Genomic DNA, 3,328 nt, shown 5'->3' with positions numbered 1-3,328 from the left:
TATTGATAGTAAGTTGGAAAATTAAACATCAAGGTCATTTACAAAAATTGTTTGTATAAAAAATAATTAAAATAATAAAATAGATGAATAGCCTTACCATAATTACCTTAATTACCTCTCCAATGATACCTAAATCTTGCATATTGAACAGGAATTAGTTAATAAGAAAATCTCTTAAGAAAAAAGTTAAGAGAAAGAAAATTCAGTCAGCTTCTGTTAGCAAAATTTTAACCAAACCGAAGACCATTGCGCGAAAAATCATCATTTTTTTTGTTTGTGCCTACTTACATAAATGCAGAAGCACTTAGAAATAAGAAGCTTACTGAAATATGTTCAAAGTTCAAATTCTTCTTCACTGCTATATATCTGTGGACTTTTGACAAAACAACTTCTCTCGAGTGAGGTCACTTTCTTTTCAAAGCAATAATTCATTGAGTTCTCGAATGATATTTTTGTTTTTAGTCATTAATAGGAGTAGTTCAAGATGATATCTTAATGAAAGTTAAATAAAAATATAAAATTTTTGAATGGAAGTTCCTTGTAATTTACTCTAAATTCGAAGCTACAGAAGGCACAGAGATTGTTTTGTCAAAAGTCCACAGATATGTATGTACATATGTATATTGTATTTATTCTTATCAAAGTTATCTATTATCATCTTATCAAAAATATATCCATAAATTTTTATCTATAATATGTTGTGTTTGCTATGTATTGCACGATACCGTTAAGCCCACACGCCAACAGCAAATGATATACCAATTATGGCAGTAATTGGCTTTTTATTGCTGTATTCGTAATATCGTAATACACATTTTTCGCTATGGCGGAACGCTAGAAATACAGCTAGGCTATGTGAAAGAGCGAGAAAGTAAAGTTGAGTAACGCAGTATTGCGTAAGCAGCGAGTGACTGAGATGAGCATATTGGCTGTTTGTATTCGTCGTGTTATAAAGCCTATACATGGCTATATTTCTATTGTTGTTGTTTTAGCTAAAAATCCATATTAATGGCCGCCGAGCACCAATCAAATGTCATTTAATAGTAACAAGTGGTTGGTGTAGGATGATTCAAATGAAATAGAATTACAATTACGCGGTTTGGGCGATTTATTTTTGAAAGAGTTTATAGCTCATTGTCTAACAAAACCATATAAATCCCAATTTCAAACTTTGCACAAAAATTCTAAAAGTTTCACAAAGTCCCACAAAAAAAAAAAAAACAATTATTTTTCTTTGTTTTTTTTTTCTTTCTCCAACTCTAAGTGACACGTTTTAAGAAAAATATAAGCGCAGAAATAGATTCTTCATGCCAAAAAATCCCTTCAAGCATTTTTTTATGCAAAATTTTAGCACTTATTTACGACACTAAAGCAATATGCTAAGAAAATTTTTTTCGCAATTTTGCAAACTCGAAATTGATTTTGGTTTTGGGTTTTTCGCTAAATTTACTTATAATTATATGTAGAATCCTTCTGCGCTATACGCGCCTAGTCGAAAAAATCTCCCATACAAATTGACCCGCCCTAATACACATATACCTATGTCTATATACATATATCTTGATTCTTTTAGGCTGTTACAAACCACCGTTATGCGAACAAATGTTTGGGTTTGCATTGCGTAGGGCCGTTTCTTTTTCAAGTAAATTTTTAAGATCTAGCCGCCCTTTAAACATATGCACCTTTATTTCTTCTCTTCATGCAAATTTATTAAAAACTATCGCCTTCTCCACACTCTCTTCCAGGCTTCCCAAACGGCGCCGCTGCTGCTGCACTCTATTGCAATGCTGCCTATCCCGGCTTTTATATGCCCAACTTCGGTGTTAAGCGGAAAGGTGGTCAAATTCGTTTCACCTGTCAGCAGACAAAAAATCTCGAAAATCGTTTCGCCAGCTCAAAGTATCTCTCACCTGAAGAACGTCGCCATCTGGCACTGCAACTCAAACTTTCCGATCGTCAAGTGAAAACGTGGTTTCAAAATCGTCGCGCTAAATGGCGACGTTCCAATCAAAGCAAGCGTGCACCTCCCTCACACCTGTTGAGCCAAGCTTTGAGTGGCGGTGCGCCTGGTGTTGTGGATAGCAGTGGTACCGCTGTTGCTACACCGCATAGCTGTAGTCGAGGCAATGGCATCTTGTCTGAGGAGGACGATGATGATATTGATGATGTGGAAGATAGCGATGAGGAGAAGTAACCTAAAAATTTATTGCAATAAGGGTTGGTAATTGCAAATTGCAATTGGGATAATAAGTAAACTTGTTTCACCTAAGTGTTATTAACTTTATATTTATTTTACGATTAAGTTTTGAATTTGACATAGTATTTGTATTTATAGTTCCAATTTATGAAAATATCGTAAATATATTTAAGAAAATTTACTAAACCGAATTATGGGTTTTTCGTGGAAAAATATCTACGCCGACTTTTTTTATTGTTGTTGCAGCTTAAAATTTGTCAGCAATAACTTGACAACTTAAAAAAATGTACTTACCTGTAGTATTTGACTATGATTTCATGGGTAGGATTTGAATATCAAACCAGAAATTAAGAGTAAAATTTAGAGATAAAGCTAAATCATTTTTTGAGTCGTAAAAACGTGTTTATTTTATAACACGCCGCCTCCTTAGGTGTCTAAAGGCATTTTAATCGATGGAAACCGCTTAGCAAGAACTTTATATAAGGGACCAAAAATAACTATTAAATAGCTAAGATTTTATTTTTAGATCATTGCAAAATCGGTATTTCCCAATTTATTTATTTTTTTTTTTTTGATTAAGAATAATCGTAAAATTGATTTTCGATCATTTTTAATAGTTGTAACGGAGGCTGCGTATTTATAACCATTTTAATATTTTTATTTTCTAAAAAATTTTATCTGAAAATGACGGTTGTACATACATGAAGTGTGATCAAAAAAATATAATTCATAAAATAATTATTAAATTTGTTTGGGATAATTGAAATCTAATTTTAACGTTTGAATTATGTTTTTATTTTAGAGATCATAACTATTACGTTTTCGGCTTTATGTGGGCGCAGTGACGTAACTCCAGAGTAGTGAACAGGGACGGTAATCACCAAAAGTAAAATAATTTGAATCACCATTTGATCATTATTTTAAGATTTTTTGATATTTTCGCTCAAAAATAATAATTATAATTGTTGAGTTTTATATTTTGCTCAACAGAAATTGCATATTACAATTTGTTTTCTATTTTTTCGATCACAAATAATGATTATATTATGCTAGTTTCAAAACCCACCAAACGGGGCACTCTCAGCGGGTAAACCTAATTCGAGTACTCTGAGTGTAATGGCAGTATTCTTT

General features: G+C 32.4%; 1 protein-coding gene across 1 annotated transcript; it reads left to right on the top strand.

The window, feature by feature from the left end:
- Nucleotides 1-1,745: 1,745 nt before the first annotated feature.
- Nucleotides 1,746-2,194, top strand: HHEX (Hematopoietically expressed homeobox; the record flags this gene model as incomplete). Its single annotated transcript, XM_017623131.1, has 1 exon — nucleotides 1,746-2,194. A coding segment is annotated over one exon (449 nt), but the record flags the coding sequence as incomplete, so codon positions are not given.
- Between the last annotated feature and the right edge of the window lie 1,134 nt (nucleotides 2,195-3,328).

This window comes from Rhagoletis zephyria, unplaced genomic scaffold, assembly GCF_001687245.7.
Source record: "Rhagoletis zephyria isolate East Lansing unplaced genomic scaffold, Rhagoletis_zephyria_1.1 Rzeph_scaffold_03051, whole genome shotgun sequence".
Lineage (NCBI taxonomy): Eukaryota > Metazoa > Arthropoda > Insecta > Diptera > Tephritidae > Rhagoletis > Rhagoletis zephyria.
This window is presented reverse-complemented; position numbering and strand designations above follow the sequence as displayed.